The sequence below is a fragment of the Carlito syrichta genome, unplaced genomic scaffold, assembly GCF_000164805.1.
Source record: "Carlito syrichta isolate Samal-C Ts95f unplaced genomic scaffold, Tarsius_syrichta-2.0.1 Scaffold306749, whole genome shotgun sequence".
NCBI classification, from domain to species: domain Eukaryota; kingdom Metazoa; phylum Chordata; class Mammalia; order Primates; family Tarsiidae; genus Carlito; species Carlito syrichta.
Genome location: NW_007250845.1, coordinates 125,139 through 140,355, shown reverse-complemented (window position 1 = coordinate 140,355; position 15,217 = coordinate 125,139). Strand labels below are relative to the sequence as shown.

Sequence of the window (15,217 nt, the reverse complement as noted above, 5' to 3'; positions counted from 1 at the left end):
TCTCTACAAAAAAATTTAAAAATTAGCCAGGCATGGTGGCTTGTGCCTGCAGTCTTGGGAGGCTGAGGTGAGAGGATCACTTGAGCCCAGGAGGTCAAGTGAGCCATGATCGTGCCACAATACTGGGAAACAGAATGAGACCCTGTATCCTAAAAAAAAAAAGTGTATTATGTGTATTTATTCTTTAATCCTTGCAGCATTCCCACAGGAGATATCATTATTAGCCCTACATCATCGAGGGGGAAACTGAGGCCCAGTGTCAGACCCCGGGGTTGCACAGCAAGGGGCAGAGGCAGGCTTTGAATGGAGGAAGCCGTGCCCAGCGCTGGCTCATGAAGCCCCTGGGCTGTTCTACCTTGTAATCTATCATGGCGAGAATCTGGGTTGTGGTAAACCATCTGGAGCGGCACCCTGGTGTGTATCAGAACCTCCTGTGAAAGCTGTGTGGCTGTTGTAAGCATGGTAGGTGTCTGTCCAGCCCTTGCAGCATGTGGTGCCATGTCAGGCGCCTGTGAGCTGCTCATACTAGTAGGAAGTGGTGGGTGTTGCTTGCACTATAACCATTATCACCATTTTACTGGTGGGGAAACTGGCATTCAGAGAGGGGTAAAACTTGCCCATGTCACACAGCTTGTAGGTGGCAGAGCCAGGGTTCCAACCTAGCCACCTGACTCCATCTGTACCCTACTCTTCTGGGCTCTGGCTCTGGGAGGGTGGCAGCCCTGGGTGATGGGCGCTGACCCAGACATACCAGGGCCTGTTTCATAGCACATTGACCAAAGCCCCTCAGGGACAGAGCGGAAATGCAGGCTCAGGGCCTGACTGTGAGGCTGAGACTCAGGGTCTCGGGTAGGAACTTTCCATAACCGCTGCCCTCCTTCTTGGGTCAGGATTGGCCTCTGCCTCCGTGTGTGGGTGGGGGGGCAGGTGGTGCCCACAGGAGTGGGTCTTTGCTCTGCAGCCAGGAGGTGGACTCTGGACTCAGAGGTCCTAATGCCAGGCGTGAACCGGACTGCAGGGCCAGCAAGCGCCCTGACCTCGGGCCTCCAGGGCTTCATTTCGTTTTGTTTGGGGATAGAGGTGTTTCTTCTTGGAGTAGCTGGAGTTTCACTCTGTCGCCCAGGCTAGAATGCAGTGGCACACTCATGGCCATCCCAGCGTCGACCTGCTGGGCTCCAGCGATCCTTCTACCTCAGCCTTCCAAATGGCCCTTTTCCCCTTTCTTGATGGATGAGGCAGAGGCTGGAATGGTGGTAGAACATGGCTGTTTACCATCTGCCCGCCTGGTGGCTTAGGGCAAGTCACCTTCCTAGCTGAGCAGGGAGCAGCTTGTTATTTCTGTGTCTTATCCATCGAGGGCCACCTGCTGTCCTCCTTGCACTCCTGTGACAAGCCCCTTTGTTCCCAGGGTTGCTATTTTTGGCATTTCAGATCTCAGCCTGGTTAGATTGGAATGGTGACACTGGGGGACACTGAGGAGCGGGAAACGCCAGCCCACCCAGTACCCTCATGGACAAGCACAGAGACTCCCTGGCCCTTGGTCTTCTGCTCTTCCTGTGACTTTCCTGGCTGTTTCCAAATCATCCTGGCGCTGGAGGTCTGGCTTCCTGTCTCCAGAGCCACAAGGCCTACTGTCAGGCTCAAGCTTCCTAACAGACGGAAGGAAGAACTTAATCCTGGGACAGGTCCTATTCGTTTGGGAGCCCAGAACAGCAGCAGCAGCAGCAACAAGCTCGCACTCATCTTTTTAAAGACGCTTTTTGAAAAATGTCAAGCAAGTCTAAATCTTAAGTTCAAAGTAGCAAGATGTCACAGATTTCTCTGCTGGACCAGATTTTCAAGTGGCAAAAACCACAGGGAAGTGGCAAACCAGAATGGCACCTTGATTTCGGTGGGGTCATCCGTTCCAACCAGAGCGTGGCCCTTGTCTGCACAGCCTGGTCACCCTCAACGCCCCTGCTGAGATGGGGCAGAAGCGGTTCCCCTGCCAGCGAGGAGGACTGAGGGCAGAAGGAGTCAAGACCCATCCAAGTGCAACAGTGATGAGCAGAATCAGGAGCAGGAAGCGGGTCTCCCGACTTGCTAGATGAGTTTGGGGGCTAGTGAAGGAGGATCTTCTTCTCCAAAACATTTGAGTGAGCTGCCCTTGATTCTTTATTTGTTTTTTTGTTTTTTGTTTTTTGTTTTTTGAGTTGGAGTTTCACTCCGTTGCCTAGGCTGGAGTATAGTGGCAGCTCATGGCCACCATAGCGTCGACCTGCTGGGCTCCAGCGATCCTTCTGCCTCAGCCTTCCAAGTAGCCGGAATGACAGGAGCATACTACCATGCCCAGCTAATTTTTGATTTATTGTAGAGACGAGGTCTCACCAAGTTGCCCCGGCTAGTCTTGAACCCACGGGCTCAGGCATTCCACTCGCCTCGGCCTCCCAATGTGCTGGGATTCCAGGCTGAGCCGCTGAGCCCAGCTTGGTTCTTTATTTGTAAGAGGGAATAGACCCATCCAAACTGGGGGTAACCTGGCAGGCAGAAAGCCCAGCAACTCCCCCTCCTAGCTGTGGGGGCACCGATGGGCATCACTCATGTGTGTGACCGTCTGGTGGCCCTGGTGCCCTCCAGTCTCCTGCCTGCTTCTGGAGAGATCTGTGCTCTTTGGCTTTGAGGTGTCTTCAGAGTCACAGGGGGCTGAGAGCATATCAGTCAGTCATGCATTAGTCTGCAGGAAATTGAAAGCCCCGTTTAAAAAATGAAAAGAATTTATTTTCCTTACATGGCAAGAAGGCCTGCAGCAGTTGCTTGCTGATAGTAATTTAGTGGTTTGGCAGCACTGGGGCTGGCATCTCTGTGATTTTCAAAAAATTTTTCCTCATGGTTGCAAGATGGTTGCTGCAAACTCCAGGAATCACATCCACTTTCAAGGCTAGAAGAGAAGTGAGAGAAGAATTGCACCCTGGACACGTGCCTCTTTATCAAGAAAATAACAACCTTCCCAGAGTCTCCTAGCAGGCCTCCACGTATGCCCACAAGCCAGGACATTGTCACATGGCCATACCTACTATAAAGCGGGCAAGGAATGTACTTAACGTTTTTCATCTCTCTGGAAGAGGAGGGTTGGGACTAGATCCAGCATTGTCTGCCACAGGGGGCTTGTAGGAAGCCACAACATTTATCATCTGGTAAAAATTCACTCATTTGCTCAATACCTGCAACACACCCATTACCCGGGTGGGAAAACTGAGGCAAAGGGTTAAGATGGGCCTGCTGGTGGGACGGGAGAGGAAATAGCATTAACACCAACACCAGAGGGATTTCATCCGTTTTCCTTCTGCGTCCCGATTGTAGCATTGACTCTCGGCAGTGTTAGAAGGAGGGTGGGGGAAGCCATTCTCTGGTCCCCAAACAGGAGGGGGGTCTCTCGAGAGGTGGGCTGGGGTCCTGTCTGGTGGGGGCGGAGTAGCCTGCCCCTCTCTCTGTGTCTCCCTCTTGCTGCTCAACCCTCTCTTCACCTTCTCTTCTCCCCCCTGCAGAGACCCCTCTCGGGCCTCTTCTCTCCTGTCCTGGCAGGAGCGCCTGTTGTTGTTGGTCTTGGTCCCTCACTGTGGTCCTTGCCCCACCTCCCAGCCCCCTGGACTGCACTGACCTGGCCTGTCCTGTTCCAGATCCCGCGAATCCACTGGGACCTGTCCACCAAGCGGGTCCTCCTGATGGAATTTGTGGATGGCGGGCAGGTCAATGACAGAGACTACATGGAGAGGAACAAGATAGATGTCGATGAGGTGAGCTCAAGGGCCTGGGCTGCGGCGGGAGGGTCGGGCTGGTCGGAGCCGCCGGGTTGGGGGGGCGGCCCGCTGTCTGAGGAGAGATCAGCTCTCTGAGCAGGAGGCTCTTCCAGGTCGCCCAAGCCAGCCCTCTGCATGCAGCAGGGCGCCGGGCGTGAGGGTCCCTCCCCGCCTCTCCTGCCTGGACTAGCCCTTCCCCCTTCCCTCATGGAGCACCCGAGTCCTGCCCGGCTGGGGCCACACAGACTCAGTCCTTCTGCCCCTGTGGGCCTGTCCACTGTCTCCTCCCTCCCCCACCCTCCCCTCCTGCCCGGATCAGGTGACAAGAGCACAGCAGCAGCCGGCTGCCCCAGCTTCACGGAGCAGGGCCGAAGGGGGCGGGCTGGGTCTCCCACGGTGCATCCCCTTGGTCTTGGGACACTGGCTGGGGGCGGGGCTCGGTCCCCACTTTCTGCTTCTGGGCTGCCACAGGGACCCACAGGAAGGGGTGGAGCTGTGCCTTTTCAACAACATTCAGCATCAGTTTGTTTTTTTTTTTTCAGAGAGGAGGTCCTGCTTTGCCACCCAGGCTGGAGTGCAGCGGTGTGGTCATAACTCACTGCAGCCTCAAACTCCTGGGTTCCAACAATCCTCCCACCTCAGCCTCCCAAGTAGCTGGGGCTGTAGGCACACACAGCACAACCAGTTAATTTTTAACTTTTTTGGGGTTGAGATGGGGTCTTGCTGTGTTGCCCAGGCTGGACTCCTGGGTTTGAGCTATCCTTCCACCTCAGCCTCCTGAGTAGCTGGGACTACAGGTGCGTACCGCCAGACCTGGATAATTAAAACATCTTTTTAGGGACTGTGTCTCACTGTGTTGCCCAGGCTGGTCTTGAACTCCAGGTGTCGCCCTGCCTTGGCGTCCCAAAGTGCTGGAATTGCAGGCATGAGCCACTGCACCCAGCCCAACATTCGTCATTTTACAGTCCCTGCTGTATGCTGGGTGGGGAATTTTATGACAGGACAGACCCAACCCCAGGCCTAGCGTGGGAGTCAGACACACGTCTCACTCGCTGGAGCAGTCTTGGGCAGCAAGAGGGGCGTGAGCAAGACCCCAGGGGCCTGAGAGGAAGAGGCGCTCAGCTCAGCCTTCTGCTTCCCCCGCCACGGGATGAGTAGGGGTCTGCCAGGAAGGGGCTTTGCCGGGAGGGCAGGGCGGCCAGGTCCCCGGGGTGTGTGGGAAGATTTGGCGAAGGGATGGATGGTGAAGTCTGGGGCCCCGGGAGGCCCTGAGCAGGCGCTGCCACCTCTCGGGGAGCACGGCGGCCTGATCGCCATTCTGGCTGGGCGGGAGGAAGCCCTGGAGGGGCCAGACCCAGCCTGGGCGCAAGTCCCTTCCGACTTGGCTGCCTCCAGCCCTCCAGGCAACCCGTGAAGACGAGCATGAGGTCCCGGTGGTGAGGGGGCCCAGGGGAGAAGGCCGCACCTTGGCTCGGCAGATGAGCCAGGCGAGCTGGCCTCCCGGTGGCTTGGTGGCCTCCAGAAACAGGATGAGGACGGTGGTACTGCCCCAAGGGGCCGTGGGGCACACGCACGCTTCGCCCGGGGCCTGGCGCGGGCCCCACTCTCCAGGATGGCCGTGAGGTGGCTAGGGTGGCTTCCTTATTGTGGTCTTTGGGCCGTGTCTTTCCCTCCTCTGTCTCCTCTGACCTTGGCACATCTTAGATGGCTGACTTGTCATGTTAGGCTCTTTTCTCCACAGTAAATGCTAGGCTCTGGGGACTGGGTCTGGTTCCCTCATGAATCCCTCACCCAGGATATAGCAGGGACTGTACCATGATGACTGTTGGACTAGGTGCAATGGCTCAAGCCTATAATCCCAGTCTCCTTTTTGCAGATGGAGTCAGAGTCAGAGACTCAGAGAGGGCGGGTAACTTTTGCCTCAGGCCACACAGCGAGTGGAGCTGGGATTGAAATCCAGGCCTCCCTGACTCCACCATTCCTCTCAGGTTTGCATCCAAGCCTGCAGCTGCCGCCAGGACCACGGCTGGGAAGGGCATGTGGTGGCTGGCTGTGGCCTTTGGGAGAGCCATTGCGCCCTGACTTGGGGAACAGCGCCTCAAGAACCCATTTGGGGACCGCGGGGTGTGGGGGCTATGGGAAGGCTGCGCAGACACAGGGACTGCCTCGTTTCACCCAGGGCGGCTCTGTCATCGCTGGAGCGGCCTGTCGGGCTTTTCTGGAAGAGCTCTGCTGCTGTGAGAAAAAGCAGAATCTGACTCTCCACTTTGCAGATGAGAAAGCTCAGAGACAGCAAGCGTCTTTCCCGAGGTCACGCTGCTGTTGACAGCCAGGGCTTCTGACGCTGCTCCCTCACTGTTGGCTTCTGGGGTGGGTGCAGGGAGGGTGATCAGGCGGATAGTCTTTGGCTCCAGAGGGGAGGGCGTAGGGTGGGAAGGAAGTCCCCCCCTGGCTTTTCCTGAGTAGCCCTGCAGTGGGGCAGGTGTGTCTGCTGCTGGGGAGGGCTTCCAGGGCCTCACCCCGGCTACTGGCATTCCCTCCCCACCAGCTGTGGTGGGTTTTCATTCCCAGGAGCCCAGAGCTGTAAGGACGGCTATTCAGGGGCAACTGGGATTTTCCCAAATGTAGACACAGGAAGACGCTCCTGGCAAGGCTGCTTGTTCGTAGCTAAGCGAGGGGCCTGGGTAGAGGGACGACTGGGCCGGGGTGGGCAGCAGGAGCTGGGCAGCATGTGCCCTCCGAGGCTTGGGCTCATCTGCTCCAACCTCCACCCCTTTCCATACCTTGCAGATGAGGCCAGCAGTCTTTGCAGAGCAGACCCTCAGTAGACATCCTGAAATCACTGCACAGTAAAGAGCCAGCCGCATGCCCCGGTTACAGGGCTGGGAGAGTGTGAGTTGTTTTCTGTGGACATGCAGAATGATGTCAGAGTTATTTGGGAAAAACAATAACAATACTAATTTATAAGCAACTAATATGTCCCTGGCATGCGGCACACCTGATCTCTGCTCCTTGTCATCTCTGTCCTGAGACGTATATGTCATTCACCTCACACACAGTGAGAAAGAGAACACTCAGAGAAGTTAAGCAACTTGCCTGATGGCACACAGCCAGCAGGGGCAGAACTAGGGTTTGAACCCAGGTCTGCATGACCCCCATGTCCCTGCCCCTCTGCCTTCTCCATCTGCCTCCCAGGGGGCCCACCTTGGGCTGCTGGGACCTGGCGCCATCTGTCAGATATGGGCACAGCAGTGATGATGCAGAGGAGTCGGGGTACCCACCAGGAAGCTCTGCCCAGTACCCAAGGCACTGTCTGAACACAGTGCTTCTCTCTCTGGCTTACTCTAAGGGTCGTGTTACTGGTTTTATGGAAATATTTTCTCATCTTGTCGTACCTAACTCTTTGCGACATCGTGAGCTTTGTGAGTTAACCGCAGAGACAGTGCTCAGCACAGCGCCTGGTGTGTGGTGAGTGCCCCAGTGATGGCGAGATGATTGTTTTGGTTTTGAGTCGGGTCTCACTCTGTTTCCCGGGCTGGAGTGCAGTGGTGCAATTACAGCTCACTACAGCCTCCACGTGGGTGATCCTTCTACCTCAGCCTTCTGAGTAGCTGGGGCTAGAGGCATGTGTCACCACGCCCAGCAAATTTTTTTATTTTGTGAGACACAGTCTCGCTATGTTGCCTGGGCTGGTCTCAAACTCCTGGGCTCAAGCAGTCCTCCTCTTTGGCCTTCCAAAATGCTGGGATTACAGGTATGAGTCATGGTGCCGAGCTAATTTTTTATTTTGTAGAGACAAGGTCTCACTGTGTTGCCCAGGCTGGCCTCACACAGTCCTTCCTCCTTGACCTTCCAAAGTACTGGGGTTACAGGCGTGAGCCACTGCGCCTGGCTAAGAATCTGCATTTTGGCAAGCTCTCCAGGTGGTTCAGACACTCATTGAAGTTCAAGACCCCCTTCCTCACTCCACTGAGCCAGGAGACCCCACAACCCAGCCGAGCTGTCAGTGCTGTCCCTACCGACTGCTTCTCTGGGCATGGGCCGGCCCTACCCTGGCGTGCTCACCTGCCGGGAGCCTGGGCCCTGGGAGCTGGCAGCCTGCAGGGCCTTCGTTGGCTTGTCCCTGAGCCCAGAAGCAGATGTTACCGAGGGCCTGACCTGGTGGTCACATTTGCCATCACTGTGAGAGCTGGCGACGATGACTGTCATTGATCTCATTAAAAGGAAAGGTCGAGCAGGGGCCTCGTTCCCGGGCTGGACAGGGCCTCCTCCAGCCACAGAGCGACTAGTGATTGCCGGCCCTTTTCGAAGGTTAATTGGATTTCAGTGAGTGTGTGTTTAAGGTCCTGCCTGGGCTGGGGCTTGATTTAATTTGTGTGAAATTAGCCAAGGGAGAGGCGACAGTTGGGAGCACAGGGGTAGCAGAGGCAGGCGGCTGGAGGTCTTGGGGGCAGACCCGGGTAGAGGCCTGGAGGGGACGCCTGCCTAGCTGTGCCAGAGGCACGGGAGCCAGCTGGGGGAAGAGGGCAGAGACTCCTCCGGGGTCCCTCTGTGGGCTTCCACTCAGTCCGCTGTCCTCAGGTGGCACTCCGGGAATGTGGTGTAGCCACCCAAGCCTGTCTGTACATCTCTCCAGGGAGTCTCCACCTTCTGTTGGGGTTGGGCATCTGGGGGCTTAGCTGGCACTCTGAGTCTTTCAACTAGTTCCTGTTTTTCAGGGCTCCCCACATCCTATTTTACCAGGGTCCTCAGTTCCTGAGCGTCCCTAGGGTCAGAGGTCATAAAGGCCCCCACCTTGCCAGCTTAGGGGTCCCTGCTTTCTAGCTACCAAATTGTTTGTTTCTCAGTCATCATCTGCTCCCCATAGCAAACACAGTTTTGCTTGTCTCATTTGCAAGTATCTCTCCTCTGTCTTGTGGCAAACACGGCCCTGCTAGCCCAGAGAAGGCAGTGGGGTGGACTTCCAGGGTAATTCCACGTGTGTTGAGCCCAGATGCCGGGCTGGGGGCACTGTCCCAAGCTGCTTTATGTTTCAGTCATCAAAGTGACTTGTGTCCCACTTTTAGAAGGAAACTGGGCCTTCAAAAGGGTGAGGAGCTTCCCCGGAGGCCCCCCTTGTTCATCGCAGACCCAGCCCCAGAATCCAGGAAGGCTGACCTTGCAGGGGCGTGGCTGCCCACTCCTGACACCTTTGCTGTGGAAGAAGGAGATTCCCGGGAGCCCTGCTCATGTACCTGGACCACTCTGACATAGCATCCCCTAATCTTTTTGGTGTCAAGGACCTGTTGCATGGAAGACAGTCTCTCCATGGACTAGGGAAGGGAGGGTGGTTTGGGGATGATTTACTTGCACAACATTTATCGTGCACTTTATTTCTACTATCAGTACATCACAGTATATAATGAAATAATTATACAACTTACCAGCAAAAAAGAGGTGCAGATGGAAGGTTAAATACAAGAATGGGAAGGCCATACACAGACTAAGGTAAGTGTCAGATTCCGACTTAAAGCCCGCCACCAGATGTAGCTGTACAACTGAAGTACATAGACTCACTTGCCACTCACTGCAGGTTTTTGATGTGAGTCTGCAAGCAATTGATTTATTATGGTCTCTGCACGGTCAAGCCTCACTGCTCATGTTAATCTGTACTTGCAGCCGCTCCCCAGCTCTAGCATCACCGCCTCAGCTCCACCTCATATCATCAAGACATTAGATTCTCATAAGGAGCCTGCAACCTAGGTCCCTTGCGTGTGCAGTTCACAATAGGGTTCATGCTCCCCTGAGAATCTAATGCCATCACTCCTGATCTGACAGGAGGTGGAGCTCAGGCAGTAATGCAAGCGATGGGGAGCGACTGTAAATGCAGATGAAGCTTTGCTTGCTCACCCACCGCTCACCTGCTACTGTGCGGTCCAGTTCCTGACAGGCCACGGACCATTGTCAGTCTGTGGCCTGCGATTTGGAAATCCCTGCCCTAATATGCCCAGCGTCTAAAGATTTAGTCCAAGAAGTTATGGGGGTTGGACGATGGAAGGAGATGTGTTCTTTCTCATGGGTTCGGTGACACAGGTCTTCAGTCTCCACAGTTGCTCTACCCTGGTCCACCCTGTCTACCTCGAAGTGGTGGTGAGAGGAATGGAGGAAGGTGGCAACTTTGGCATGGCTTATCGAGTGGGAGGACACCACAGGCTTCATCGATGACTATGGCTCAGCCTCCAAGTCTCTGCACTCGCAGAGGACAGGCAGGTGGGCAGGAGGGGAGCAAGAAAGAGCCAAAGATTCTGTGCAGGAAGACAGGGCTCGTGAATTGTAAGTTACACTGTTTTTACAAAACTTCACGGCTTGCAAAATCCATACAATGATCCTACAACACAACAATGTTGTCATTCCAACAAGACTCAAGGGAAATCACTTGCCTAAGGGCACCTGGCCAACACACAGCAAAGCCAGATACAATTTCAGGCACCCTCACTTTTAAAATTTTTTTGGGTGCTGAGGTCTTACTGTGTTGCCAGACTGGTCTTGAACTCCTGGCCTCAAGGGATCCTCCCACCTTGGCCTCCCAGAGCACTGGGGTTACAGGCACGAGTTATTGCATCCAGCCACAGGCACCCCGACTTCACAAACCCCTGCTCGTTCCAGCACAGCTCCCAGCTTCTGTGGAGCCTCACCCAGCCCCATGCTGTCCTGCACTCTGTCCACACCACTACTGGAGCATGTGCTCCTGGTGCCTACGTATAACAGGTGCTCAGTAAAACATTTGCTGAAAAGTGAATTTGTTGTAAAGAGCCATGTGTGACAGATTCTGCTGTACACAGGAGATTTTATAATGGAGGCAAGCCCTTTGACAGTTGCTCAAACTTTATTCAACTTCAGAAAACTTGTATTAGAAACCCTATAGATGCAATAAATGTATAAAAGCATTTGTCCAAAAACTGTACCTTAGAAAACATCAAAGAGTGAGTACTGAAAGATATTTATAGGGACATTAAATGTAAATAAATATTTAACTGGAAATCAAGTCTAAATCAACACCAGATGGTTCACAGTAGAAAGTCATAGGTCAGTAGCCTCTTTAGACATGACTTGAAATCAGTGTTGATTATAAAGAATAATCCAAAGTCAGAATCACTATTTTACTTGTATTGATTTTTAGGAGTATTACAATTATACTCAAGGTATACTTTTTGTACTGAAAGAATTTTAGATTTTTGAAAAGCAAATATTAATATTTGCATTTATTGCATTTGTAGGGTTACTTTGTGGACTTTGCAAGCTGTGAAGTTTTGTAAGAACAATGATACTTATGATTCACGAGGCCTGTTGTCCTGTATAGAGTCTTTGAGACTCTTTCTTGCTCCCCTCCAGCCTGTCCTCTGCAAGTACAGAGACTTGGAGGCTGAGCCATAGTCATCGATGCAGCCTGTGGTGACCTCCCACTCAACAAACCATGCTGAAGTCTCCACCTTCCTCTATTCCTCTCACCACCACCTTGAGGTGGACAGGATGGACCAGGGTAGAGCAACTGTGGAGACTGAAAACCTGTGTCACCAACCCACGAGAAAGAACACAACTCCTTCCATCATCCACTCTCTATAACTTCTTGGACCAAATCTTTAGACACCCAGGCACATTAGAGCAGGGGTCCTCAATCCCCAGGCCACATATGAGTACCGATCTGTGGCTTGTTTTTACAGCCACTCGCAGTCGCTTGCATTACTGTCTGAGCTCCATCACCTGTCAGATCAGTGGTGGCATTAGATTCTCATAGGGCCTGAGCCCACAGGTTTGAGACCCGCCTGGGCAACTTGGCAAGACCTCATCTCTACAATAAATCAAAAATTAGCCGGGCATGGTAGCGCATGCCTGTAGTTCCAGTTACTTGGAAGGCTGAGGCAGAAGGGTTGCCAGAGCCCAGTAGGTCGAGGCTGCAGTGGCTGGGAGCGGCCACTGCACTCCAGTCTGGGTGACAGAGTGAGACTCCAACTCAAAAAAAAAAAAAGATTCTTATAGGAACACAAACCATATTGTGAACTGTGCATGTGCAGGATCTAGGCTGTGTGCTGTTTATGATGATGCCTGATGACCTGAAGTGGAGCTGAGGCAGTGATGCTAGTGCTGGGAGCAGCTACAAATACAGATTAACATTAGCAGTGAGGTGTGATTGCACAGAGACCATAGTAAATCAGTTGCTTGCAGACTCATATCAAAACCCTATCAGTGAGTGGCAAGTGAGTTGATGTACTTCAGTTGTACAGCTGCATCTGGTGACAGGCTCTAAGTCAGAATCCAACACTCATTTTAGTCCATGCATGGCCTGCTCATTATTTTATCTGTCACTTTCGTCTGCGACTCTTCTTTTTTGGTGGTGAGTCGTATAATTGTTTTTATTATATATTACAATGTAATGATAATAGAAACAAAGTGCACAATAAATGTTAGGCACTTGAATCATCCTGAAACCATCCCTTCTACCCAGTCCATGGAAAAATTGTCTTCCATGAAATTGGTCCTTGATCCCAAAAAGGTTGGGGACTGCTGTGCCAGAGGGGTCCAGGTGCATGAGCTGGACTCCTGGGGATCTCTTCCAGAGCAAAGGTGTCAGGAGTGGGCAGCCATGCCCCGTAAGGTTGGCCTTCCTAGATTCTGAGGATGGGTCTACAATGGACAAGTTGGGCTACTGGGAAAGCAGAGATTATTGGAAAATGCTCTAGGACCAGCTCAAGCCTGTAATCCCAGTGCTTTGGGAGACCAAGGTAGGAGGATTGCTTGAGGCCGGGAGTTCAAGACTAGCCTGGACAACATAGCAAGACCCTATCTGTATTTTTAAAATTTAAAAATAACCTGGGTGTGGTGACATACCTGTATCTCCAGCTATTGGGGAGCTGAGACGAGAGGATTTCTTGAACCCTGAAGTTTGAGACTGCAGTGAACTACGATTGCGCTACTGCACTTTAGCCTGAGTGATAGAATCAGACCCTGTATCTATGAAGAAACAAACAGAAAAACAAGCTCTATACAGTGGTTTGACCAGTTCTTTCAAGCTATTATGCCTCAAGAAGGCTGTACAGAAACTGGGGAAAAGGCAAAAGAGTTTGAGTGATTAGCCTCCTTGTACTCAATATCAGCTACTCATGTGGTTATTCATATGCTACGACACCAGCCTCTGGTTTCCTTCAGAGTCTTGGCCTTGCTTTCACGACGCCCTCCAGGAACATGAATAGACTTTCTCTTGGGGGTGGAAATAAATTAATCTATGCAGTTCTAGAACAATTAAAGTACTTTCAGCCAATTCAAGTTTTGAGAAAAATCCAAAAATAACTCCCCAATTTAAATATTATTTACTAAATTAATTCTTAACTCAACCTTTTTATAGATTCCTGGTTTCTCCCCCTCCCTCCAGTTAGAGAATAAAGGCATTGCATAATTACTGAAATTACTTGATGTGAATAGCACATTCTTTTTACATGGAACAATTAAAAGGCTCCTCATTGGCTCTGTACCATGGCTTTAATTAACAGTGTGGTTTTGTTTATTTTTTATTTTTTTAGAGACAAGGTCTCACTCTATGGCCTAGCCTGGAGTACAGTGGCACAATCATAGTTCACCGCAGTCTCGAACTCCTGGGCTCAAGCAGTCCTCCTGCCTCTGCCTCCTGAGTAGCTGGAATTACAGGCACACACCACCATGCCTGGCTAATGCTTTATTTATTTTTTATTTTTTATTTTTTTTGAGTTGGAGTCTCACTCTGTCGCCCAGACTGGAGTGCAGTGGCCGCTCCCGGCCACCACAGCCTCAACCTGCTGGGCTCCAGCGATCCTTCCGCCTCAGCCTTCTGAGTAGCCAGAATTACAGACGTGCGCTACCACGCCCGGCTGATTTTTTGATTTCTTGTAGAGATGAGGTCTCGCTGCCCAGGTGGGTCTTGAACCCACGGGCTCAGGCAATCCACTCACCTCAGCCTCCCAAAGGCACGGGATTACAGGCTGAGCCACCGAGCCCGGCTTATTTTTTATTTTTTAAAGAAATGGGGTCTCACTGTGTTTCCCAGGTTGGTCTTGAACTCTTGACCTCAAGTGAGCCTCCTGCCTCGGCTTCCCAGTGTGCTGGGATTATAGGTGTGAACCGCCATGCCTGGCCTGACAGTATGATTTGGTTTAGCTGACAGTCCTGGATTTCCTGCTAAGACCTTTCTCTAAATGGATCAAACTTTTAGTTACTGGGGTGACCTTCAGAATCTGTGGTACAGCCCCTGCCTCCAGGAAGAGCTTTCCCTGAGGGGATGGCAGGGTGGCCTGGAGATGGAGGCCTGTTCTCTGGAGCCAGTCCCCCTGGGTTTGGACCCCAGCTTCACTAACTGCTGACCAAGTGGCCAAACATCCTTTTTAGTGTCCCACTTTCTTCCCCTGTTTACTGCAGAGGATGGCAGTGAGGGCTGGAGTCCTTAGTGCAAGATGCCTGGCACAGTGCGTGAGCTATTACCATGCTAGAAAGTTGGAACTTGGGGTCATTGCACCCTCTGTGAACAGGGCACAGGGCAACGATAGGGACACAGTTATATGTTCTTAGGCAGGAGACATCAAGTATTGCAGAAGGGGTGGAGAGACGGTCGTGTGCCCAAGCATGGGTGGAGGAGGACTAGCTGCCCTCCCAGGAACACTGTTTAGCACAACTCTAAGAGATGTGAAGACTGATTATCCAAAACTTGGAAATAGGCTGGGCACGGTGACTCACACCTGTAATCCTAGCGCTTTGGGAGACTGAGGCAAGAGGACTGCTTGAGCCTAGGAGCTCCAGACCAGCCTGGGCGACTAGCAAGACTGGTCTCTACAAAAATATTAAAAAATTAGTCGGGTGTGGTGGTGCACACTTGTAGTCCCAGCTACTCAAAAGGCTGAGGCAGAAGGATTACCTGAACCCAGAAGGTTGAGGCTGTAGTGAGCCATGATCGTGCCACTGTACTCCAGCCTGGGTGACAGAGTAAGACTCCAACTGAAAAAAAGAGAGAAAAAGAGAAGGAAGTCTAAGGGCGTCTTGGGCAACTAAGAATAACTAGCCCTCCCCCCATCAGAGGATATTTAATATCCAGGAAAATGCATTTTTGTTTGATTTTGCTATTGGCATTTAATTAAGGGCTTAGACTGAAATTGTATGTCAGCTTGTAGTTCTTACCCAGTAAAGATGCAAATAATTCCTGTCCAGTAGATAAGATAACCCCAAAGATTGTGCTTTTTTTTTTTTACACCCTGTAGGACAACAACCGGTTTTGTATCTAATCTAGGAATCTTAGTCTCTTATTCCTGTTTAAATGCCCATAATTACCCATTTCCTCAAAATTCTCTTTGGACCCATTGAACCATCTTACTTCTTTTTTTTGAGTTGGAGTCTCACTCTGTTGCCCAGGCTAGAATACAGTGGCATGCTCATGGCCACCGCAA

The 15,217-nt window shown here is 52.1% G+C and overlaps 1 protein-coding gene across 2 annotated transcripts in view; it reads left to right on the top strand.

Annotated features, from left to right (window-relative positions):
* ADCK1 (aarF domain containing kinase 1) overlaps positions 1 to 15,217 on the top strand; it is a 96,975-nt gene that overhangs the window by 68,176 nt on the left and 13,582 nt on the right. For both annotated transcript variants that reach the window (XM_021715152.1, XM_008063326.2), the window contains one exon: positions 3,657 to 3,773. In XM_021715152.1, the coding sequence (XP_021570827.1) occupies positions 3,657 to 3,773 (117 nt within the window). The remainder of the gene's footprint in view (positions 1 to 3,656; positions 3,774 to 15,217) is intronic.